The following is a 22,349-nucleotide window of genomic DNA, read 5'->3' as shown; positions in this document are numbered from 1 at the left end:
CATTCCCCCACAATTAATATTAGATATTAGTTCCTATATCACATATTCGAAAAAAATTCATTTTTAATTTCACACAACAAGAAAAACAACTGAGGGACGAAAATTCATGCCGATAATCCCGATATGCCTGTTGAGTTGTTGCTGAAATTACTTCGTCTGCTATCTGCTAAATTGTGTGAAGGTAATCGCAGTGCAGTCAGCAGTGAAGATTCATCATATACTTGCCTCTGTTCGTTCGTTTTTTTTTCAATTGAGTGTCATCGAGCTACAGCGGACATTGTTTTCATGTTCCTAAACGTTCTTCTTTGTTACGCTAGACGGCCTTTGCCTATGATCACTCTTGTCAGAAGCAAGAAGCATCAGTTTAGTTACGTTTACTTTACACATCTCTGAAAAAATTTCTCGCTGCTACTATTAGGTAATTTTTGGTGATTGTTGTCAGTTTCTGTTTCAGCAACAAAGCTCACTTGTTAGATTTTTAATAATGTGTTTTTTTTTTCTACTTCCGGTTTTCTACTTTTCAGTCAGTAGTTCAGTAAATATTCATTCGACGCTCAAAATAACCACATATTCGTGATCCTCGTCAAATTTGTGGTAAAGTTCATGTTTTTTTTTGTACGTTTTCGTACTTCCGGCTTTGAGAATTTTCCTGAACTATAGTTCAGGAAAATTTTCGATTTTGGCCAAATTTTGGATTTCGTTTAAATCACATCTAATCGACCCCAAATTTCATGGAGATCACGAATATCTGGTTTATTTTGTCGGCAGCCCTATGGTTGAGGCGCTATCGTCTACTTCCGGTCTACTTCCGGAAAATTTGCGTAAAACTAGCAAGTGAGCTTTATTCTCTGTACAATTCTTAAGACTCAATGCCAAGTTAAGTAAACAGAAATGGTCTTTTTGATTACTTTTGTGACTTGTTTGACTATCTAAGGCCGGTCCTATAGATAGTGGGTTTTGGACGTGTCAAATAGATGGCGTGAATGAATATTGTGTTGATATGTGCTTATGGAGGCTCGTTGTCAACAGTTCAGCTACAGCTGAATTCGTTGGTAAATTGGATATATTTTGTGTGCAATTTGTTGGGCATGTGTTCTTTTCCGTATATGTGTTTAATAACCTCAATATTTCTCATTCGTTTCCAGGAGAAAATGTGAAAGGGGCATGCAGCCTACTGTCAACTATTGTATTGTAAATCCTGGGATCCACTGAATGTGTCATCCAAATGACAGAGTGTGTTTTCTACAAATAATTCATCGACAGTCAAGTTTCTTCCTTCAAAATTTTTGAACTCTTATTTTATGCCATTAAAACTTTTATTTTCTGTCATAGAGAAAGCTATGGGAGCATAATGAAGGCCATGGGTAATCTTCATCAGGTTTATTGCAGCAACTAGAGAGAATTCACATGAAAAGATGCAGGGCACATACCATTATGGGTCGATATCTGAATGTTTTACTCAAGAAATAGGTAGCAATTAACTTTAGTTTATTGCATTAATGATGTAATATTTATTCATATATATTTAGATGTGACATGACTGTTTAGTGTTTAATGCCAAAGTTAAGTTGGAACTCTAACTTAAACACAGATAACGCATTGCTGCTGCCTTACAGCCACTGGCAGGAAAATTATTCTTTTATTCAGAAAATTGTAAGTTTTATTTTGTGTCTTAAACCCCCATGGCCCATACTTTCTGTTACTAACTATTATTATAGATTTTTATGTTGATAAAGTTAAGGAAAATGATCGGAAATAGCCAAGTAAATAATTTGTGTGTTGTCTCATAGGGAAAGCTGCTGAAGTAATCCCCACTTGATTCATTTCGTGTCAGCTAGTGAAAGGCGTCACGAATTCAAATTTGGCTGCTGCGTGCTGTCTGCAAGCAAGCAATCCAATTGGCGGTCGCTAGGTGGCGCGAGTGTCTTCAGGGACCAAAGTCTGCCATTTTGATCCATGACACAGCAGAAGTGGGATGCCGGTGTGAAGTTTCGCATGATGAAAATGTAAAGGTATTTTTTGTTAATTTCTTAGGGTTATAAATATTTAATGTTCAATTTCGATTTGTAAATTTACAGTTCAATACCAATTTGTCAAATCATCTAACTCGGACTTGAGTGCCTGTTCATTTTGCCGAAATGTCGTGCCTCGTGTGTCTTGCTGCCTGTATCTGTACGTCTCGTCCCATGCAAAAGCAAAAGTAATTATTTTTATCCAATTTCCTACTAAAGTACTTTGTTAATATGACTAGAGCAATTTGAATACCTTGCCAATTCTAACTTCCTTTGTAAAATTTGAGATATCGGAGAGATCTGCTGGACTGTGTAGTTTTGTCTTAGTCCTTGTATTCATTTGTCATAATGAGTCCTGTTTAATTTTGTACACATGTGTTTCCCCGATGGTAATTTTTTTATTTTCTTAAATAGGTCCGCTGTTGGTTACCTTGTTGCAGCCTGATGGTGTAAGATGTGATGAAGACTAATTGAACTGTGGTTCCAGTGTTATTCAGAAGTAGCTGGCGGTCTCCTGGAGTAGCCTGAAGTAGCCTGAAGTTGCCAGTGGTATCCGGGTTGCTGACTTTAAATATTTTTCTCTGTTCTCATTTGTGTATTTTGCCCTGCCAGTCATCCCGTGTTGCTGACTTGAAATATTTTTATCCATTTTTATTTGTGGTTTTGCTCTGCCAGTGAGCAAAATGGTTGAATTGGTTTCATCTGTTGTCTTTTTGTTTTACTTGGGCAGTATACGATTGTGGCAAACTGATTCTATGTCAGTTTTGATACAGTCGACAACTGCTAGATTAAATTCCGGCTTTCTGCACCAACAAAATAATAACGGCACATGTTATTATCGCGGTTGGGAAAGTCACAGGCCCCCCCCTCCCTGGGGGCCACAAAATATATATGAGATTGTGTTAAAATAAATAAAAAAAATAAAATGTATATAAAAGTGGTTTCAAATTTTAATTAGAAGAAAAAAAGTGCAACAATGTACATCGCCAATTGTTTGCGAAAAAGACGTAAAAAAAATTATGGTGGGTTGTTTTTAGCAAAATTTAGAAATTAATAAAAATTTGGGCAGGAAATTTTTAAAAAGGTATATTTTATTGGTAAAGAAAATAATAAATAAATAGTAGAAAAATGTTGGTTTCAATAATTTATTTTTTTAAAGGTCATGGTTCTGATTTAGAGCAAAATGTTAAGAATTGTTATGGAGAAAGTAGTTAATTGGATCAGTTTAAGTTTGTAGTTTAACGAATCTCTCAGAAATTATCAAATCTCATTGCAACTCCATATTCCATCATAACATTACTGAATTTCACACAACCAACCAACTGAGGACATGTTGTTTACTTAGGGAAAAGGGACAAAAGATATGCATCTTTAATTGGTCTAAATTTAAATAATTTTTAGTCTTGAATTTCAGCAACTTCTCCTCAGCTTCACCAGTGGATCAAGTGTGGAACGGCGGCATCCGATTGAACTGAAACAAGAACAGAGATTTAGTTCAAATCAATAATTAAATAAAACATTTCATCCAGCATTACCTCAATGTGGGTACAGGTAGCAAGAGACAACAAATGCCAGACAACCATCAGGCAACACCAACTATCTTGCACAAAAGCTCAACACTGCATGGACACCAGCATGGTAAATTGAAGTCTGAAGTTGAACTGCAAGTCCTCAAAAGATCCATTTCAGTTAATCTCTCAATCAGAAAATAACTGCCACACCACTGCACACCAGACATCACCACCATTAACAGCTCCAGACTGACCAAGGAATCCTACAAAGCAAAAGAACATTAATAAACCGAGAACACTTACAAACAAATAAAAAGGGGAAATTCAGTTTTGTGTAAGAAAAAAAAGTTTAAAATTACAAATTTTCACAAGCTGATGAAAGTCTTTTCACAAAGGCTATTTACTTGAAGCAGTTAGATGTTAAATCAAGAATTTGATGCCCAATTCAAGTAAACTCTAAGCAAAGAACTCTAACAATGACTAAAAATTTAAGCAAAATGCTAACCCACTGAAGTAGTGAAGTTGCCTTATTACAAGTAGATGTTACCATTTCAGATTTCCTGTTTTCTGCACATTTTCATCTCAGAACATGGTAGACCTCATCACAGGCACTTGTTGACTTAGCACTTCATGTTGAGAACGATCTCCACCAACCTGTCACAAAATAAATTAGATTAGTAAGACTTTTCAAATTATTATTAAATATAGTGCATGTCTTCACAAACTTAATTCAAGTGCATCTCTCAATTGAAAAAATTCACCAAACAAATCACAGAAAATATTTGCAACTGATGTGTAACTTAAGATTACAAATGTATGAAATTGGTATTTTAAAATATTCAATTTCTATCAGAAACTAAATCACAGAATTTTAATGTGGAAACAAAGTCTTAGAACTATCAAGTTACTCAACATTATTACTTGTACTATTCTAAAGTATTTTTGCATGTGACAAAACATGCAGCAAGAGCAAGAGACGACATTTTGTACAAGTGTGCAACAGGCATGGCCACATGGAATTAGCTAGTATAAATTTAAGGCTATGTTACCTGAATATTAACCATAAAAACATTTAAATTAAGAATAAAATCAGGAGTTACCTTTTTTCATGAAGACAATGTCAAAGAAAATACCCTGCAACGACTAACATAACCATCCTCGGACAGCATCTCGATAGAAAAGAAATAATAGAAAGCCAGTTGTCTCAGCACTTTCACTTTGATCATTTGATGCCTCCTCCCCTCTCCTAAAACACACTAGGGCTGAATAGTTCAATCCCTAAACACACTGAAATATTTAGCCACCTAGTGACAGCCTTTAGTGACGACTAGAGTCATTGTCAGCTACCTGCGTTAGACTTAGCAAGGTACCCGAAGGGATACTGTATTTGCGATTTGCGTCGTCTAGGTTTTGTCAACGACATTACCTATTTCTCCTCGCTTGTCGACTGTTGAGTAGAAATTGGGATTTGTCAGTTGTCATCGATAGTGACAGCCCTTAGCGACGACTAGAGTCACTGGACGGAAAATAAACCGAATAACAAATATTCGTCATCTGTTCATCTCCGATTCTCCGTGAATGTCATGATTCCACGAAAATATAATTCCATGCCTCAGGAAAATTTACGATTTTTGACAATTTTTTTTAAATTAAAGGTTTTAATTTAAATCAATTTTTTTTAACCGAGGCCACAACCACAACCGAGGAAACAACTACCACCGAGGCAACAACAACCGAGGAAACAACCACCATCACAAGTAAGCAAGTACAAGAAATGGAAAGCAAAATATTATGGAAAGCTCTGCGGACTGCCAATAAGGAAAATTTTAGTGAAAAACAACTACCACCGAGGGAACTACCGTCATCACAAGTAAGCAAGAACAAGAAATGGACAGCAAAATATTATGGAAAGCTCTGCGGACTGCAATAAGGGAAATTTGAGTGAAATTGAGATGAAGTCAAGACGTATTATTGAATGAATAATTGAAATAATAACTAGAACCTATGAAAAAAGGGGAGAAATGGAACACGAAGCAGTGTTGCAAATTTATGAAGCAACCGCCTAATAATTTTTTTTTTTTTTCAAATACGAATAATCGCTTGAATTTGCATTTCTATTAATGTTGTCCTGGAATGAAGAATATTCTCCGTTTTTGATTTAAAAAACTATGTTAAATTCCACTCAGTCGAATAATACAAGAAATCACATGAACATAGCCTGCCTGTAACATAAATTTACTGCTGATAAAAAAAGGACTAATAAAGAAATAAAAACTTTAGTTTGAAGAAGCATAAAATAACTTTTTTTTGTAAAAATACTGTTATTCAAATTCATAGAGGTAACACGCGTACACGGCGTAAATCAGTAACTGTTGAATTCCACATCCACAGATGGCAGCTATGTCCATTGTTTAGTTTAGAGGGTTGAGAGCTGGTTGAGACTTTCGATTTCATTATACTTGCTTGTGTCGTGATATACTTTGTAAATAGCGGCTAACTTTACCTATGACCTGAAAAACAAAAATCGAATTTTGATAGACAACTGTAAAGCGCAACTGACCTTTGAACTCGCTGTTGCCATATCAAAGGTTGGGCTCTCCTAACAGTCGAACCGTGCGACGTGAAAGAAATTGACCGCTAAACCGCACACAAAGATATCTTTTTGCTATTCGAAATGTTTCAGTAAAGCTGGAAAGATGTCTTATTTATCCCAAATTATCGCGCGTGCTCAATTCTGTACAAGGTTTCTTCAAAATAAGGGAGGATCGAATACCGTCGGCAGACAAAGTCCGTCTTTGCTGTATGTTATTTCGGCATTGAACTACAGCAGCAAGAATCGTTCATTTCACTTCAGATTTCCTTGTTAGAACAAAGATGACGGTGACCTAGTTGGCAGTCGGTTCACGGCCGAAATTGAATCGTCAAAAGGATTCGAGTAACGAGGGCAGGGTGAATAGTGACCGTTGAGACCACTAAATATTTTTACTTCTTTCGCTGGAAATCAAAATAGCGGCTGTCGCTTATCCGCTTTTTTAGAAATCAAAACAAAACAAAAAAGGATAGAGTGCAGTAGAACGGAAGAAAGAAAAAAAAACTGGAAGTGCTTTTGAATTGCGCGCGGCAAACATCAACTGAGCTCATTTGAGTGGGAGCACAACGTCTCTGCGTCCAGCTCAATTCGATCTGCTGGTGGCCGGTAGTCGTTATTCGTTTAGGAAGTAAGCCAAATTCTTGCCATGTGGCCAGCAGTGCGTCAAAGTGCTCAATTCTCCTCAACCACCTAGCAGCTTTTACGAGCTCGTTAAACGTTGTAATTTCCATTTTCTTTTCGGAACGCACAAAAACGGCTGAAACTTTTTCCCATGCCACTCTCTTTGTGCACGCACAAATCATTCGAATTTGAAGAAGGGCGAAAGATCGACAGTTGTTGAATAGGCCAAAAACGAATAAAAGAGTAACCCGATATTTCATTATTGTGATCAACTTGTACAGTGGAATGCAAATCATTTCGCGAATTCAGCTCTCCAATGTCAAGACCGTCCAGTGAACATATTCTTACTTTCGTGGGTAGGGGGGTGAGGCCCATCGAGATTGGAATCTGGAAAGCTGAGAAGGGAGATCATCGTTCAGAGATATCAGCGTTTAATCCGCTCGGAACACAGTTCAATGGATTCATCAGCATGTGTATGTACAAAAAAGATTTGTGTAAAATAGAGAGAAAGAAAGGAACACTCGAATAACCGTAATGGCATGGCATACTTTTGCACTTTAGAACCAAGGCCGCCAGACACTGCCGACCGAGTTTGTCGACGGTTGAAGCATAACTTGTTGATCCGGAGAAGAAGGTGGTGTGGCCGGGACAGGATTTGACTGGAATGACGACGATGGCGAGGAAGAAGAAGAAGAGGAAGAAGAAGGTGACTGTAAATCCATTCCGCCTGAAAGCCACGAGCAGGACGACGAGAAAATGAGAGCCAGGCGGCCATCGGACAAACGTGTCGGGGTGATGAGATTTGCATCCGCCGGATCGCCGTTATTGTTGGGCTGAAAGATCTTTTGCTTCCTCTCCTGGAGATGTTCCATCAAGCGTTCTTTGGTTAAATCAGAGACCGGTCCGTCCAAAAAACGACCAATGTCATGGCAACAGGCTTGATAACCGAGTCGATACGATTTGACGTCATTGTCGATCTTGTTGCTTTCCTTTCCGGTGAGTTCGGACTGCTCTTTTTGCTGCTGTAAATGTTCCTCTTTCTCTTTTTCCAACGTCCGCAAATGCATAACTGTCAGCTCGAGAATGTCCGCCTTCTCGAGTCGAGACGACTGCGAAGCTGGATTCGAACTGTTGGCCTGACACCGAATCAAACAAGATGGAAAATTGTAGTAGCGTTAAATATTGGAAACCCAAACAAAAACCTACTTCGTCCTTGATGATCAGGCTCTTGAGAACCGACAGGCTGTGATTGATTCGCGCTCGACGTCGCTTTTCCATCAACGGCTTGTTGGTCTAAACGAATCGATTGATCAGATTAAAATGGAATTTCAACAATTCAAAGAAAGAAAGAAAAAAAAGTCGAGCGAGATCAAAAACTTGCATACCCGGCGCTTATCACTGCGACTGCTTTTGAGATTCTTGTCGCTTTTGGCTGTCATGGCGTTTGTTGTTTTTGTTTCTTCTTCTTCTTCTTCTTCTTCTTCTTCTTATGGGCTTGTTATATTCACAGACGATGTACGACAACACGCGACCACTCTCGACAACGAGTCCGAGACGACTGGGGCGACTTAATCAAGTAAAAACGAGCCCTTTCAAAAAATAAAATCTTCCCTCGGGAGAGAGTAAGAGGCAGGTCCTTCATCTTCCTCTTTCTTGTGTAAAACGAGAAAGAGCCGAGAAAGATTAGTAGAGCCTTCTTTCCCCTGGACAAGGATCACGTGACTCTCCGGGAGAGCCAATGACGAAAGGCGCGTGGATACGTCGCGTGGCTTCTTTTTTTCTCTCTCTTCCTCACCACTCTATCCGCCACTGGTTAAACTCCGTTTCAGTTTGAATTTGGGAAACAAAATCCAGTAAATAAACAAATCCGTCGAATCGAGGAGTAATAATTTACGAACGAGAAGAAAAAGACGGTAGACAAGCACGTTAGAAAAATTGGAATACTTGAATTAGATGAGTTCACCAAATGAAATTGAAGAGAACGGTTGACTGCCCATGAACCCAACCCGACAGAATTTGAATTACGTGTTACAAATCTCCGCAGACGAGAAAGAAAAAAAGGGCGGACAACGCCCTACAATCTCGTTTCACATTTGTTTTGAATCTCTCCTTCCTGTTTTTCCCGTCACATTGGTTGTTATTCGGCCCGTTTTGTTTTCTTTCGGCGGCGGCGGACGGGGTTATCATCACCAACGCACGCCTCAATGAAGATAAACTCGAGACACCTGTTGCGTTTGTTTTTTTTCTCTCTCTCTTTTCGAAATGCCGAATGTTGCGCGGATGGCAGCCGATTGCGATTTCGGCCAATGCGTATTGTTACAGATCACACGCACCGGGAGACGGGCGTTTTCTTCCCTCTGGGTTTTGATATCTTCATAGAGGAATAGTAGTCGATTTTTCGTGTCGAGAAAGGAAAATAAGGAAAGCGGGAGATTACAGTGGCGTGTGCACTGTCTGTAAGAGTATAAGCCGCTCCCAAGGGCTGAGGGTCACGTTTCCACGTCTTCCTCAACCAACGAGTCGAACCCAACGATTTCTTGCCTTTGCCTATGGATTTCTTCTTGTTACTCTCAGCCGGGGTCTTCCAACAAGCCACAACTTGGCAGTAAAGATTCTCCAGTATCAAACAATCAAAAGAAGAAGAAAACTTTAAAAAAAAAAGAAAACTTAACATTTTTTAAATGTTACGAACGAAAAAAGAAAACGTTATCCTCACGTTCGATCTATTTGTTCTCTTGGAAGCCTATGATGAACAACGCCAAGCCGTTTCGGTGGTGATCACCGGGACCGTGCGCCCGGCACACGCCATCGCCTGAAAGGAGAACCCGACACAATTCGCTTTTGTGTGTGTGTGTGTGTGCCGTGCAGAGCACTTTCGGGACCAAAAAAGCAAGCCCACACACAAAAAAAGACGAAGGATGGATGATGCGGCGAAATGATTCATTAAAGCGGGAATTTGTTTTCTTCCTCGTCAATAATAAAAAAGGAGCGCTCTCGACAGTTTATCACGATCGGTGGATTGACGACTCTTCTAGGTTGTTTTTAAAATGTCAAGACGGTTGGATATCGACGGCATTTGGAAATAATAATGAGACATGGGGGTATTCCATCTGGCCGTTTGATCTCCCTCAGAAAGCCAATTTGAGTGTAACCAATTCCACGTTCCTTTTTATTCGGAGAAAAAAAATCTGACATATCGACCGTTAATCAGTAGCCGGTTGTACGACGGACCATTAAGATTTCGTTTTGTGAAGGGAAAAAGCAAACGCACCGGACCGTGAAGAATGTTGACCACACAAGTGGTCGCCGCCGCCGCCGCCGCGCTCGACGGTTGTTCGGCATCAACATCCAAAGTAGCAACAGCAGCCAGCGCGCGGTGGTCATATCATCTCGGACCGGTAATAAAGCTGAGGGAAAGAAAAGAAAAAAGGGCTCGGGCCGCATGCACCACACAATAATAAATCTTTGAAGGCGGTGTTGCAACTTTATAGATATTTTCTCCCCCCTTTTTTTCAAACTCCATTCCGATGGACGAAGGGGGGGGGACTGTTTTCACATCCGAATCGAATCGGATGGAAGAAAAGAACGACGGAGGGAAAAACGAAGCCAAGAGGAGGAGGATATCTTATTTACCAAGGGGTTGAAAAAAAGGGTGGAGACTCTCACGACAAAGATGGGGACGGATGAAGGGTGTCGAAGCAGAAAAATCAAATGGAAAATAAACTTTCCAGATTTTTCGGCTTCTCTCCTTTTTTATTTTATTTTATTATTATTTTTTTTTTAGGGGGGTTTACTTACTACGTCAATCGCGCGCGCATCGTGCGTGTCTCCGAACGCGGAACGCGCGCTAGAAAGAAAAACGATCGGAATTCAGGCCCGCCCCTCCGTGCCGGTCTGATCGATTCACGTCTTTTTTAATCCTTTGGCATGAAGGAGGAGAAGAACGTTGGAGGGGAACATAAGGAATGAAAGGGACATTATCAGATCCTATACAAATAACAAGTTTTTGTGTACAAAAAAAAAATCTGAATCTGGGAGGAAGAAAAAAAAGAAACTTCTACATTTCTTACGATAAAAAGGGAAAGGGAGGGGGGTTACCCTTCTTAATCGATTGGTAACCATCCATCCATCCACCCTCCTCCTCCTCCTCTGGAGTTATTCAACCTGTTTGAATTCGTGTTCTATGTCCTTGGTGTAGAGCCCCATTGTTCCGTCAATCTTTAATCCGCTGGAAGCTGTCAGATATTTCATTCAATGGGTCACATTTTTTGGTACTGCTAAGGGAAGCAAAAACGCATAAAGGGGTGCCACGATCTACTACGATGCAATTGAATGCAACTCTTTCGCCCCTCTTGGCCATCAATTCAAAAGCGAAAAAAAAAAAAAAAAAAACTTGTTGCGTCTCAAGTTTATGGGGGTTAGATGGTTAAGGCAGATTGGCACTTGCCCGTCTAGTCAAGCGTGAAGTCCAACCAGCATGAGAGGCAACGTGGAGACAAGGTTTTTTCTTCTCCCCTACTAAAAGCTCCCGTCTTTCTTCTACGTATTTGCCTCCTTTTTTTCGGTTGATTTTTCCTCTCTTAATCTTTGATTTTAGTCATCTGCACGACTGGATATCTGAGTCGCCATTTTCTAGAGTGAGAAGACTGGTTTTTTAACTTTTCACGGTCGCCCGACTTTTCAAGTGGTCCTGATTTATTATCTACGCTTTTCACCCAGAAAGTGTAAAATCGCACGGCATTCTTGACGAATCGATAACCGAAATGGAATGTTTCCAAAAGATAGCGAAAAACTATTTGTTATATCTCTTTTCCGAAATTGTAATTAGTATTATTTTTGTTTTATCCTGAAACAGAACGATCGACTAGTATGCGGAAAAAAAAAGGTTCATGTACATTTCAGCACGTAAAGATATACCACCGAGTTAAATAAGTTGTATCACTTTTCGGCGTTCAGTGACTTTATAAACTCCTCCAGTTTCTCTTGAATCTGGCGCACTCTTTCTGCATTTGAGAAATTAAGAGATAGGGAGAAATCTATCAGGACTCTGTGATAGGCAAATTGAATATTGATAAATATTTACTTAATTCCTCGGCTAACTGTACTCTCCGCCCAGTCAGCAGTTGCTCCTTTTTCTCCCGGTCTTGGGAATAGACCTCTAAGACCTCCTTAATTTCTTTTTCGAAACGACGGGCTAGTGGTTTGAAAAAGATATATGTTTTTGTTAGAGCATGTCTTTCGATGTGAAAGCCGACACCGAGGCATCAAAACAACTCGAGATTTCTCCAGCCGTTTTGCGACGCAACTACAAAATATCGTTAAAGAGGTGGCTGGCTGGCACTTACCCTCTCGATTCATGATTTGCTGCCGTAGAGCGTTCGCCGTGACCTTCAACATCTGTTGAATCCTCCAAAAGAGCACTACGTCGTTGCAGTCTACCACCTGCTATGAAAAATGAAGTAACAGAAATGGAGTATTATATCTAGCAATCTTATTAAAAATACAACAATGGATTTATCGTCGTACCTCGTTCTCCAGTCCCTGATGGTACATCCAGAAGCCTTTACGGCACTCGTAAGCTCTTGAAAGGCTTTTGCGTAGGAAATGGCGACGGTAAACATGGTGCCATGTCTGGCGAATGAACTCGTTGTCCACGTCGACCCCGTTCGTCTGCATGTTGCGTCTGGCTGCTGTCAACTCTTCATACGACAGAGTAGGAGGGTGATTCTATGCATGAAATAAAAAAATTTAAATGAGTTTACCAATTAATTTATGTCCTTCAAATGTGTAGATTAGTTACCCTTTCAGAAAAGAGAAGACGTTCCAACTCGTTCTTGACAGCAGCGTGCTCTTTTTGTTCGGATGTCGCGTTTGTCCATTGCAACCACTGCTGGGTCCGACTAGGTCCGACTAAATTATTGAGGTTTTCTTCAGTGACTTGAAGCTTTTCTTTGACGGAACGCTCGACAAATTGAACAGCAGAGTCCCATTGTTGTTTGTCGTGAACTGAACGGTCTTCCAGCGTGTTGAGTTGGATAACACGCAACACTTCAGCCGCCTGTCCATCACAAAAATTCAGTTCAATGTTCAGATAATAAATGAACTAGATACATTACCTTATCTTCCCACTGGTGCTTTCGCATGGATTCGTCGACTACGGCAGCCTTCAGCTGGTCGAAAATGTTGTCGTGATCCTTCGATAATTTGGCCTTTTCCACAAGCCGATTGAATTCTTCTTTGAGGGTTTCCCAGGCGCATTCGACACTTTTACGGGGTAGTTGCTGATCGGCCCATTGTTTTAGACGGATGTCAATCGTCGTGTTGAATGTTCCTGTAGAATAAACGGCGGTTACAACCGCCCCAGATTCATCCAGATTTGATTTTTACCTGATGAATTGCTCTGAGCAGCTGGTAGATACAGGTTTTCAAAAACGTGGGTTGCTACCTTCTCCCACAACTTCTTCATCAAGGCTTCTTCCCACTCTTTGGGCGAGACTAGACTAAGGTTGACTACTTCATCAAGTATCTCGCCACGGGCTTTCTCAAAAAGTTCATTCCGATCCAATTCTCGTAGCCTTTCGTTACCGATGAAACAATTGGAAAAGGTTAGTCCAATTTTACATTCAAAAGGGTTTTTAAAGAAACCTGAGAAATGTTACCTCGGAAAGTTATTTTTCCATTCCGTTTCCAAGTTAAAACGAGTCGCTTTGAAAGCGTCGGCTTGCTGCTCAACAGTCTCGCGGACCATTTTCCAAAAACATTCGGAAACGGCTAAACTCAAATTTTTGGTTGTCACTTGCGTCGACGGAACCAGGCCTTCTCTGCTAGTAATTGCCAGAATCATTGTAAATAATCTTTATAAAGTAAAACTTGGTTGGTTTCTCACTTAAATAGCTTCGACGTGGAGAAGAAATTCTCTTCGTATTGTTTGATCGTGGCGATGGAATCGTCTTTGTTTCCGCGTCCCGTCACAACCGCAAAATATCCGAGAGCTCGCATTGGAAAGAGTTTCCCAGACAAGATTTTGCGAATCTAAATGAAAAATTACTTGAATTACAACTGTGGCTTCGTAGTTTAGGCATATTTTGGGTCTTACGCGATCAGGTTTGGTTAGGTTTTCTTCGGCCAAATCCACCTTGGTGAGAACAAATATTGTTCGTTTACCTTGGGGATCCATTTGTGCAACCAAATCTGTGATTTAAATTATAGGTTTATACATCTTTCAGCTAAACAGCATTAACAATAATAATAACCTGTGACGTTGCTCCGCTCAGCATCAACGGCACCGTCCTGTATGCACAGGATGATGGCGTTCGGGTTCGACATGTAAGTTTGCGTCATTTGACGGATGGCTTCTCTCGTACCACTCTCCATTTCGGTGGTTTGTGTCTGTTTGTATGAAAATGTGAAGTAGTAATTAGTAAGACGTCAATGAATTCCGAGAAAATGAAATGCTTACGCTAATGATGCCCGGCAAGTCCACCAGAACCATACGTTGAAGTCCAGGACCTTTGACAGTCATGGAGATAACTTCCGAGCTCACTGTCTTCCCGTGCTTGACGCTGTTCAACATTCGCAATTCAACCTATAACGACAACAACAATATTGTAATTTGGAAAAAGAGAGCAAGATAAATGAGTGTACCTCTTTACGCAAATCGGACAAATCGGATTCTTTAGAAAGGTCGAATTCGCGGGAAGAATCCTTGAACTGGGCAATGTGATAAGGGCCTTCGCTAAGCGTGACCTTTACTGGAGCTCGCGTCATCATTTCGCCCGCACCCCTATCAATGTCATATTAAAAACCGGATGAACGAAAAGTTTATTGTAACAAACATACCGAGGAAAGATGCGAGCCTGGGCAATCATCTCCAGAACCGAAGTTTTGCCCGAACTTTGATCTCCTACTACAACGACACGTGGCAAATGGTCATGGGTACTGTAGCCTACATCGTAATCACATAGTTCGTCCAGGACTTCGCTGTACATGTCAATCAAAGACTTCTGTAAGGAGGTAGATCATTGATTAACTAATAATTACATCCCAAAATAGATTACTGGCACAAGGATACCTTGATTTTGCGATTGGTCGACCCGCTGTGACCTTTAAGTAGAAGTTGTTTGCGTAACTCTTTGTTGTCTCTCTCGAGCTTCTCCAACTCTTTCTGGTACTTGAGTTGCACTTTCATCAATTCCTCCTGCATTTTGTCAATCTTCTGCTGCATACTCTCTGCAATTGATCAAGATTGTCAGTCACTCCATGTCACCCTGACGTGATAAGTCTTATATCCTTGAGAATACCTGCTTTCTTTCTCTCTTCTGCATGTTTCTCTGCACCAGTAGGAGTGACGAAAGACTCGGCGAGCACAACGGGAGAGGCCACATCGGAAACGCTATCTATGGCAAGATAGAACAAGTTCAGTCCATTGTTGATCCCTATATGTAATTACAACAGACGTAGAAAGCACACATAAAAAGAAACCGAAAACCGTTGACAACGAACCATTAAAAGCGAAACCAGAAGACAGTTAGCAATCACAGAGTACTGTACCTTGGGTGATGACTTTATCATTCCCTTCTTTTCCTTCATCCTCTGCTGCTTTAATGGCGTCTTCTAGCCTGTTGTCGAACCAGGCCCTCAATTCGCTGATCTTACGATCTCCAAACACCTTCAGTCTTGGATCTAAAACGAATATGGAGGAGAAAATAAGTTTAATCAAACAAAGGCTGTATGTAAGTTAACATCCATCAAAATGTATACCTATATCCAAGCCTTCCAGCGAGTCTCTGAATTTGGACGAAAGATCCATTAAAGAGCCTCGAAATGAATCAACTTTTTCTGTAGAAGGGAACAAATCTTTTATCCATTTGGAATCTGGCAAAGAATCTCTCCATTCTTCGTAAGACTAAAAACAAAATCATATGGTTAACATCAGTCTGGTTACTTTCAACATCACAACACTATTTATTAATGTAGCGAGATAAAGGTTGAAATGTTATACGTCTTTAGTCAATTACATTAATTACAAATTACTATTAACTCACCCTTTGGAGGGAAATCCCCCCACCAACAGCTCCTCCGATAAGCAAGTAACGAATTTTTAGTACTCCCCTGATTATTCGTCCCACCATGAATCCAACATTTCTGGTTTGATAAATGGCTGGATTTTGGAATGGGATTGATCGATTTAATGGTGAATGTCTTGATAGTATTCCTCGGTGCCGGTAATATTGTCCAGTCATGGTTTGGTAGTTTCTGTACTTCAATATTTGAGAGGTACTACTGGGTCCAGTTGAGGAAGAAACCATAGGCCTCAAAGACATACCAGCCTTTTTAAATTTGTTCACCGTAGAAATCATTTTCTAGACGATGAATTTCACGATTAAAGAGCTCAAAAAAGACGAGAGCTATTTTCAAAACATCACAGGCATGGCAGCGGCCATGAAAGTCACGTGACTCAGGGCACACTCGAACTGCACTCGGTGCGTTTTCCACTGGCGCGCGCGCCATCTAACACTGTGACGTCAGCATTATTCAAAAACGGTCATTTCGGTAACGTATTCCAGTTTTCGATTACTGTACACGACAGGTTTCTTTTATGAAACAAATAGTTGCATACCAACAACCTTATCAATTATTGATATCTGTGTCGCAGAAAAACCGTTGCGTACGTGATGTTCATGAGATTCTTGTTGGGGATTTTTTGCCGTAACTTGACGAATGGTGGCGAGGTGTCCTTGCAAATTCGAGGAACATCGAAAGATTTCTCTTATTCTATCAAAGTCTGGAATAACCGCTGAATTGAATTCCTTCTTGAATCTTCCAGCACGATGAGTAATGTTCCGATGGTGAATGGAATGGCTGCCCATTCATTGTTAGTTTTTTTGTTATCACAATTTTGTACAGTTACTACTTACAAGTGTGCAGTCTATCCTCCTTTTGTTGCAGTTTGGTGGATAATAATGGAAGATTTTATCTGGCGTGTTGGACAAGCCGCGTTGAACAATGGCGCATCATGTCAATAATTAAAGATGACGCCCATTAATCTCTCCCGTTGATGCGGCGGTGAAAGCGTTGCCCGCCCTTCTAAAGTATATGCTGTGGCATGTATTATGCAATCGTTGGGACTCTCATCAAGCCTTTCTCTATCGTAATCACCCATCCATCTCGCACAGCTATACTGCTATAGCGATTTCTTGGTACTTTCCAGGTCAATCTGTCGCCTATTCTTTTTCAATATTTCAACACATCCATTACTTTCAATCAGAGACTTCCGGTTGCCCATCTCCTACGGGTAATTCAACGAGAATCGGGAATATTTTATTTCGTATGAAGTTGCAAGGCATTTTGCGACATTCAGCGAATACACTTCACGAGTTTCATCCAGCCGACATCAAAAGAAGCAGGTAAATCGACTTGAAAAGTCGTTCCTTTTTTTTCGTTCGATTTTTCGTTCACGGGATAGTGAATTTGTATTCGAAAATCACGGGAGCGAAGAAGAAGATGACAAGGAAAAGATTGCAAGGCAAGTAGCGATGCGAAATAAAAGAAAAAAATGTATTACAAAGAATATAGAATCAGCAGATCTATGCGAATCCCTGCAGCGAAGATACGAAAGGAACTTGTCGGCTATCGCATCACTTTGGCATTATTACGCTATATAGATGATACGTCGAGATATAATCATTCAGATGCCTTTGTTATAACAAGCCCTATATACTGTAGTATAGGTCGCTGGCGGGCTCAATCAAAAACATATAATAATAGCCGAACAGAAAAAGGAGAACCGAGCTTCTGTGCGGTGTAGACTCCCGCCTTTGCCTTTTTGCGCAATCCATACAAATGAGAAATTATTGAGCACGAATACATCAGTTTATATCACATGTCTGAACTTTGCGGCTACATGTCGACAAAGTTGGCTCAAAAGTTACGACAAGCCGTTTTTTTTTTTTGTTTCTTTTCTATCAAGTGTTAGCCGGTGGGCTTTCCATGTAGTAGTTTTTTGCTCTTGTTATATTCTCTGATATTATTGGCGGGTTGGTGTATTAACCGGATGTGAAAGACAAGCTCAAAAGTCTTGGCGTATCCAATTATTTCATTGCAAAATTGCTGGATAGAACTATTCAACTCGACGATTGTTATTGATCACCCCATTTTTTTTATGCGTAACATGTTACAATCATAATACTCGCTAATGATCCTTGGCCCTTTCCAATCTCGTTACCGACATCCACAAAAGAATTTCGTGAATCGCAAATTGTTTGGGGAATAAAATCCCGCGGCTTGGCCATCAAGTGCGTACTCATTGCACTGTACTTAACAAGAATTCCGTCTCGATTAATCGGTACGTTCAAGCGCAATCTTTTGACTGACGGAATTTTTCTTCTCCCCCCCCCCCCCCCCTGTCGATTGCTGCTCATTGACGCAAGTACCGATGAGAGAGAGTGTTGTGTGCTGGTGAAACATCTGTTTCTCCTAGTCATTACTGGCGTGTTTTCCCCCAGCACTTTTTTAATTGAAGTAGATGGGTGTAAGATCGCGGTAGAAAACGATGTAATCATTCCGCGACGTGAGCAGGAGGGGCTGTTCACGATTCTCTTCATCGGCTGAATGCCTCGTCAAACGTCTTTACAAGGTAACGTTCGATCATGCGGGCTCGTTATCCGTCGCCAACGCCAAAAGGTGAATATTTCATTTCGTCTTCGTGGGCGCCCCATTAAAGCACAACTCTCCTGATTGCAACGACAAAAAGTTAACGAAAATTCTCTTTTTCTTTTCTGACAACACACAAGTCGAGAGGTGATTTCTTGCTTTTTTGTTTACCTGAGCAACTAACAAGAAGATTGAGACGAGGTGGCGGTTGCGAAACTTTTTCAAGACCTTGGGATGGTAAAAGAAAGACACAAAAAACAATCAAGACGGGCGCAAGATGCCCGTCTATTCTCTTGAAAACCTTCAACATCAAGTTGAAGTTGAAAATGTGAAAATTTGAAATAACAACTGAGAAACTGAAATTCAGCAGAGTTACAGTTAATCGTTTATTAGGTTAACCAATAATTCATGTAGGTTATTTTTTATTAGATTTTCATTTCATGGTTGACCCTTTTAATTCTTTGTTTAATATTTAGGTGCGCCATCGATAACGGAGACAATGAAATATTAAATTCCGTCGCAATCTACAAAATGCGGCGATCGTAATAATGATAGGAATAGGATATTATATAAACGATTGTCATGTGGCGCTTGCGGAAAGCGGAAGAGGTGAAGTTAGTAGGTCTCGTGGCATGCATGCATATAAAGTACATCATTTGATATTTGGTTTTTAACTGGAATGTATGGGTGGTTAAATATATAATACTCTAGCTATTCTTTATTTCTTTTTTTTTTTTTATTATTTTATTGTTTTTTTTTTTTGTTAACATTTGAAGATAATAGGATGGAAATTATATATTTGTATCGATCCCTCCCTAGTGCTCGATAGATTTTTTTTCTTCTCCCCACCCCACCAATTTTTATTAGTTGATTTTTCATCCGACGACTTTCATGAAACGCGGCAAGCCGAGTAGCGAGTTGATCAATTCGGAATTGCGTTTGGCGTAAGGTTGTTGGCGCTCTTTGAAGTCCGGGTCGTCTTCGATCCTCTCCAAGTGACTCAACGACCAGGGCCATTTATTGGCCATCGGCGGGCGAGGATGGGACAGAGAATGATTGGCCAATTCGGAAGAGGAAGACGATCTCTCCGCCTCGGTAGGCGCAGACGTGTCGCCGGAACGGTCGATAGCATCCGCCTCGTAGCTGCCAGGTTGCTGCTCTTCCTGGGATTGCTGATGCACTTTCGGCAAGTCCAAATGCTGTCGGTGCAAGTACCGGGTCAGGCCCTCAAAAAATTTCTCCATTTCCTGGATCGACATCTATTATCCCGTTGACCATCAAACAAAAGACAAGCGGATGTTATCACATGGATAAAAAGCGATAAATCAAAAACACGACCAGCTATAAAAGGTCAACTCCCCGCCAAATAACTGCACTCGCTTGTTTACATCAAATCGTTAAAAGATTAAGGAGCGTCGTGAATTCCATCGCATCCCTCGACTAAAAACAAAACACTTCAAATCTCTTTTTTTTTTTTTTTTTACAGCCAACAACAGCAGACATACCTGGGCTTCCGGTCGGTTATTGGAAGATATTGACGGAGGAGCCGATTGGGCGTCGGTGGCGAAAGAAACGAGCAGGACAAACAAAGCGATCGAGAGATGGGATAATTTGGCCGACAGCTGATGCATCTTTGCTGAGATTTCGCGGTGAGAGGACGGCCCAAGTCTGTCTATGGGTGTGTGGGGGAAATGAATATTCTACGTGTAATACCAACTTCCGGCGATTGTGAGACGGGCCAAAAAATTCACGAGGAATCCCCGGCGACTAACAAACAACGGCGCAGTTGAAATCTTGGACGAACGAACAGCAAAAATCGTTTAAAGTCAAAGATGTTGAGTTTCGCGGCGATTCAAAAAAAAAGAGATCGGCCAGGAAGAAGCGAGAAAAATTGACGGGCTAAAAAAGTGGAGGAACTGGAAAGAGCAGCAGCAGACACCGTACAACTGATGCGTGGCACCTGTCCGGATAGCTTTCTTTTATAGCCCAGCCCAGCCCGCCCGCTTATCCGTCGAGCCTGTGAACGACACACGCTCCCGTTGAACACGTCTACCCACGCGCGCGCAGGATCCTCAAACGCACACGTCGTCAAAGCTCAGAACTCTACGTGTGCGTTCCCTTTTATTATTTTCAACTAGTACAGAGAATCTACAACTGTAGAAAGAAAATACTAGCCGGAATGACGGCCGGCACTCTTTTTTTTCAAAAGATTCCGGCCAACGGATGGCGATTCTTCATCGCGTTGAATTAGCCGACCGTATGGACGTGTGCGTGTGTGTTGGCACAAGTGTGTTCTCGGGTCGGTGCAAATTAACACTGTCGCCTCCTTCTTCTTCTTCTTTTGAGCGGGAGACATTAATGAGGTTCTTTTGCTTCTCGCTCTCGCCACCACCACCACCACCAAGCCATCCAGGGCGTTGCGTATTTATTTCGGGTGGCGACGACTTCTTTTGAAGTTGGCTCGTGTGTGTTCATGACAGACGCTACACTGCGTGATTCAACACAACATCCAACAAGGTGCGCTTGACGTCCTCCTCAATCCCAGAAAAGATGAGATTCAATTTGTATCTGCGCACTCCGACAAAAAGGGTGAGATAAAAAAAGAACGCCTCAAGTTACGTCACATACGTCAATCCAATCATCAACGGGGGAAAAAGAAATAAAACGTGTTCAATTAAATGCACACTGTCAAAACAGCTTTTGTTCTTTCAACTCGGGTGAGTTTTGAAATTACCGGAAGGTCAATGGTTTCTGGTGACAAAACAATAAGGGTGCTTACCTATGTGTAGTAGCTGCTACTTATTTTTTTACGACTATTGACAAAACAGCTACTAGAGATAACAAACAAGGCAAAGAACCCAGTCACTATACAAATAATCTCTTCCAGGCAGGAATATCAAACCAAAAATGTAAATGAACTAGTCCAACACCAGACGGCGACAACGACCTGTAAAGGCAATGAAATAACCCACATGCACACACACACACAAGTCGAATCAAGTCGAATGATACACACGGTGTGTGTACATTATCCATAGTCTAGTGTATCCCATTACCCTCTCTCGCTGCCGCCACCGTCGCCGTTTCCGTGAATACTACTTAACTAACCTAACGTCGATCATCTGCGAGCTGAATTCAATTCGACGTGAAGGAGAAGGTAAATATTTTGCCTTTCCACCGGCGCTCGCCGACGTCGTCCCATGTACAACATTTTCAACAAGGGCAACCGGGCACAGCGCCATCAAGTACCAATTATAGACTCGGCTCTCCGCTCCCATGTATCAACCGGTTGTTAGACTGTAGTCTACCTGGCCGTCCGTCCGTCGGCGGATGCGTTTTGGCGCATCAATTTGCGTTAAAGTGGACCTGGCCCCGTGTATCGATCGCCCAAGACATTTGAGATTTGTTGTGTACACATAATTAACCTTACCTCCTTTGAAAAAAAAATAAAAATAAAATAAACTAGTAGATATACAGTAACAGGCCTACGTGCAGTCTAGTTATATAAAGTCTAGAATTACGACTCGGTCTGGAAAAAAAATCTCAAAATTGAAATAAAACAAAAATTGGAACATCAATGCGTCACGAATCTTTTTGTCGAGTATCATCACGAAACGGAAGGAAATAAGAAAAGAGGCACCTCTTCAATCAACATCAAAAGAGCGGACGACAACGAGAGAAAGAGAAGCGAGAAAACTTTGTATTCTCCGACGCCGCCTCTGTTTGTGATAGGCGAAAAGTCGCTAACAAAAGCCACTGGCTCCTGGCTCCTGCCTATACCCTCCTATAGATTATTTATGAACTCTCTTTCTCTCTCTCTGTGTAGGATGCGTTATAGACGAGTTGGTTCATCGGCCAGCGCCGTGAATAGGAGCTGGGGCAAATCTATCAGCAGCCCGACGGAGAGATATCTTTGAAGTTGCAAAAAGCCAATTTTTGACTCTATCTCTCTCCGGCAGGAGC

At 41.0% G+C, this 22,349-nt stretch overlaps 3 protein-coding genes and 2 long non-coding RNA genes across 18 annotated transcripts; 1 reads left to right on the top strand and 4 right to left on the bottom strand.

Moving 5' to 3' along the window:
• Nucleotides 1-190: 190 nt before the first annotated feature.
• Nucleotides 191-2,848, top strand: LOC124209607. Of its 7 annotated transcripts, none has more exons than XR_006880992.1 (7): nucleotides 987-1,052; nucleotides 1,146-1,262; nucleotides 1,333-1,470; nucleotides 1,530-1,653; nucleotides 1,791-2,012; nucleotides 2,079-2,200; nucleotides 2,427-2,848. It is a non-coding gene; the product is annotated as an uncharacterized LOC124209607 (long non-coding RNA). The 7 variants fall into 7 exon arrangements; XR_006880990.1 differs by having other exon boundaries at nucleotides 1,146-1,267; XR_006880991.1 differs by having other exon boundaries at nucleotides 988-1,052; nucleotides 1,146-1,233.
• A 295-nt stretch (nucleotides 2,849-3,143) lies between these two features.
• Nucleotides 3,144-4,728, bottom strand: LOC124209606. Its single transcript, XR_006880986.1, has 4 exons — nucleotides 4,624-4,728; nucleotides 4,071-4,177; nucleotides 3,548-3,786; nucleotides 3,144-3,483 (listed from the first exon to the last, which is right to left on the bottom strand). It is a non-coding gene; the product is annotated as an uncharacterized LOC124209606 (long non-coding RNA).
• A 2,422-nt stretch (nucleotides 4,729-7,150) lies between these two features.
• On the bottom strand, nucleotides 7,151-11,397 carry LOC124209605 (transcription factor HES-4-B-like). The gene is made up of 3 exons (XM_046607665.1): nucleotides 8,120-11,397; nucleotides 7,941-8,027; nucleotides 7,151-7,870 (listed from the first exon to the last, which is right to left on the bottom strand). The coding sequence occupies exons 1-3, from the start codon at nucleotides 8,171-8,173 to the stop codon at nucleotides 7,292-7,294; spliced, it is 720 nt and encodes a 239-aa protein (XP_046463621.1). The 5' UTR covers nucleotides 8,174-11,397; the 3' UTR covers nucleotides 7,151-7,291.
• A 141-nt stretch (nucleotides 11,398-11,538) lies between these two features.
• Nucleotides 11,539-16,741, bottom strand: LOC124209603 (dynamin-like 120 kDa protein, mitochondrial). Of its 8 annotated transcripts, none has more exons than XM_046607660.1 (19): nucleotides 15,779-16,741; nucleotides 15,495-15,639; nucleotides 15,285-15,416; nucleotides 15,035-15,169; nucleotides 14,806-14,963; nucleotides 14,574-14,737; nucleotides 14,379-14,517; nucleotides 14,194-14,319; nucleotides 13,988-14,123; nucleotides 13,831-13,925; nucleotides 13,621-13,766; nucleotides 13,394-13,555; nucleotides 13,122-13,309; nucleotides 12,851-13,065; nucleotides 12,535-12,792; nucleotides 12,261-12,461; nucleotides 12,080-12,179; nucleotides 11,818-11,928; nucleotides 11,539-11,737 (listed from the first exon to the last, which is right to left on the bottom strand). In XM_046607660.1, the coding sequence occupies exons 1-19, from the start codon at nucleotides 16,091-16,093 to the stop codon at nucleotides 11,673-11,675; spliced, it is 2,991 nt and encodes a 996-aa protein (XP_046463616.1). In that variant the 5' UTR covers nucleotides 16,094-16,741; the 3' UTR covers nucleotides 11,539-11,672. The 8 variants fall into 8 exon arrangements, with proteins under 8 accessions (XP_046463616.1, XP_046463617.1, XP_046463612.1 ...); XM_046607661.1 differs by having other exon boundaries at nucleotides 15,035-15,130; nucleotides 15,779-16,225; XM_046607656.1 differs by having other exon boundaries at nucleotides 13,394-13,558; nucleotides 15,779-16,216.
• Nucleotides 16,742-18,758: 2,017 nt separating this feature from the next.
• Nucleotides 18,759-20,409, bottom strand: LOC124209600. The gene is made up of 2 exons (XM_046607651.1): nucleotides 19,892-20,409; nucleotides 18,759-19,645 (listed from the first exon to the last, which is right to left on the bottom strand). Exons 1-2 carry the CDS (start codon nucleotides 20,015-20,017, stop codon nucleotides 19,262-19,264), a joined length of 510 nt encoding a protein of 169 aa, XP_046463607.1. The 5' UTR covers nucleotides 20,018-20,409; the 3' UTR covers nucleotides 18,759-19,261.
• Nucleotides 20,410-22,349: the final 1,940 nt, after the last annotated feature.

The sequence above is a fragment of the Daphnia pulex genome, chromosome 12, assembly GCF_021134715.1.
Source record: "Daphnia pulex isolate KAP4 chromosome 12, ASM2113471v1".
NCBI classification, from domain to species: Eukaryota; Metazoa; Arthropoda; class Branchiopoda; order Diplostraca; family Daphniidae; genus Daphnia; species Daphnia pulex.
The sequence above is the reverse complement of the archived record's forward strand: the minus strand, read 5'-3'. Positions and strand labels throughout refer to the sequence as shown.

Bases quoted from the DNA above. Each gene is read 5' to 3' on its own strand.
- LOC124209605 (XM_046607665.1), bottom strand. From the start codon at position 8,173: ATGACAGCCAAAAGCGACAAGAATCTCAAAAGCAGTCGCAGTGATAAG. The intron at 8,028-8,119 runs GTATGCAAGTTT...CGATTCGTTTAG, and splicing joins GTCGCAGTGATAAGCGCCGG to ACCAACAAGCCGTTGATGGA. The intron at 7,871-7,940 runs GTAGGTTTTTGT...ATTCGGTGTCAG, and splicing joins GCCTGATCATCAAGGACGAA to GCCAACAGTTCGAATCCAGC.
- LOC124209603 (XM_046607656.1), bottom strand. From the start codon at position 16,093: ATGATTTCTACGGTGAACAAATTTAAAAAGGCTGGTATGTCTTTGAGG. The intron at 14,124-14,193 runs GTAAGCATTTCA...TCATACAAACAG, and splicing joins ACTTGCCGGGCATCATTAGC to ACACAAACCACCGAAATGGA. The intron at 11,738-11,817 runs GTAAATATTTAT...TCTCAAATGCAG, and splicing joins ACAGTTAGCCGAGGAATTAA to AAAGAGTGCGCCAGATTCAA.
- LOC124209600 (XM_046607651.1), bottom strand. From the start codon at position 20,017: ATGCATCAGCTGTCGGCCAAATTATCCCATCTCTCGATCGCTTTGTTT. The intron at 19,646-19,891 runs GTATGTCTGCTG...ACGGGATAATAG, and splicing joins ATAACCGACCGGAAGCCCAG to ATGTCGATCCAGGAAATGGA.